This window comes from Aplysia californica, unplaced genomic scaffold, assembly GCF_000002075.1.
Source record: "Aplysia californica isolate F4 #8 unplaced genomic scaffold, AplCal3.0 scaffold00151, whole genome shotgun sequence".
Lineage (NCBI taxonomy): Eukaryota > Metazoa > Mollusca > Gastropoda > Aplysiida > Aplysiidae > Aplysia > Aplysia californica.
The window spans coordinates 55,589-57,129 of NW_004797421.1; the positions used below are offsets into that span (position 1 = coordinate 55,589).

At 40.0% G+C, this 1,541-nt stretch overlaps 1 protein-coding gene across 1 annotated transcript in view; it reads right to left on the reverse strand.

Annotated features, from left to right (window-relative positions):
- The window catches only part of LOC101855335 (neuronal acetylcholine receptor subunit alpha-3-like), a 14,780-nt gene that overhangs the window by 7,916 nt on the left and 5,323 nt on the right, over positions 1 to 1,541 (reverse strand). The window contains exon 4 of the mRNA XM_013081907.2: positions 118 to 183. Coding sequence (XP_012937361.2) covers positions 118 to 183 — 66 coding nt within the window. The remainder of the gene's footprint in view (positions 1 to 117; positions 184 to 1,541) is intronic.

The window sequence follows — 1,541 nt, forward strand, 5'->3', positions numbered from 1 at the left end:
ACAACAGACAGAGCTGGAGATCCTTTGTTGCTGCCCTAAACGCCAGATGGCGTAATGGGTAGTAAGTAAGTAAGTAAGTAAGTATTCAGATATAGCCTCTTTCTGGTATGAACTTACCGCATAGATATTGATGTCGACTTCTGATACAAGGGACACCGCTGTTTCATACTCGATGGAACATTTCTGAGGTTAAAAAAAGGGGATTAATTTTATTTTGCTTTAAAAAAGAAAGCAAATAGTATTTAACTGAGCGATAATCTCTTCTCTGTCATTCTCTCCCTTCTTCCCATCCTCCCTTCATCATTCATTCCGTCCCTCCCCCTCCCCCTCCCAATCCCTCTTTGCCTCCTTCTTTAGCTCGGTACCATAGGAGATCGGCGTTATATCTAGATACTCTGCATTTATAAAATACTATACAGTATTTACTGGGAGATAATCTCCTATCTCCCTCACTCTCTGCCTCTACCCCCTCACCATCCCCTCCTTCTCTCCCCACCCTCTCCTTCCGTACGCTGCCCGCCTGGGTCGAAGTAGTGCCCTAACTTGTCAATATCCAGTTTGCGAGGAATCAATACGCTGGTAAACCCCCGCCTTCCATCAACGTTTGGATAACGAGCGCAGAAACATGGGGCTTTCGCATGCTCGTGGCTGAGAGCGTTGGCTCTTTGGCCATGTTTGCCGATAAGTTGATTTTTTACGCTCTTCGCCAATACGACTAGGAAAAGGTCGCCATCCTTCCGTTTTATGTTGTGGTTTTTGTTTGTTTTTTGACCTAGCTAGGCATTCCTTGCCCTACTGCGTTTTCTTCTTAGATACTTAGATCTACATTTCTGATTTTGCTCAGATGATGCCCATTTAAAAAAATTTTCCTCTTTTTTTTTTCTTCTTTTTTCCCCATCTCCTTATACAAGCTTTTCATTATATAAAAAACCCACCGCAAAAAAGAAAAAACAGAAAAAAATATCGCTTTATCCGCGTTTCCCCAGTTGTGACGTTGCTTTCAGTATTAGTTTAGCTATTTCTGTCGTTCTGTCCGAATATTTCGACCTCCAATCTTTCTATTTCAGTCTGTTTGTCTGACTTCATGTCTGCTATTTAATGTCTCCTGAACTTTCCTCTGTAGCAATTCTATTATTCTGAGATAAATAACAGGACAGTTAAGTGTAGTTTTAGTAGAGGTTTTACGACGCTTGCAACTGCTTAAGGTCACATTTGCGCCAGAAGATTAGAGGTGTTACAAGGGAGTAACAAACACAAAAAAAGAAGGAGGAGAGACAAAGACGATAGATGTTCCATAGGAAAGAAGAAGCAAACGACACCAGAGCATCCGACAAAACAGGACAACAATAAAAAATACTTTCCAAATGTTTCAAAGAATGGATGGAATACTTTTTAAAAAGCGTTAACTGATTCAATGCAAGTTTCACAACAAGTTAACAAGATTTTTTTTTTTATTTCAAAAGTTCGGCGTAACATTAACCTCTTTTGTAACCCTCAGCTTGTCCACATTTTCTGGTCTTTGTATTGAAAAAAAAAACAAA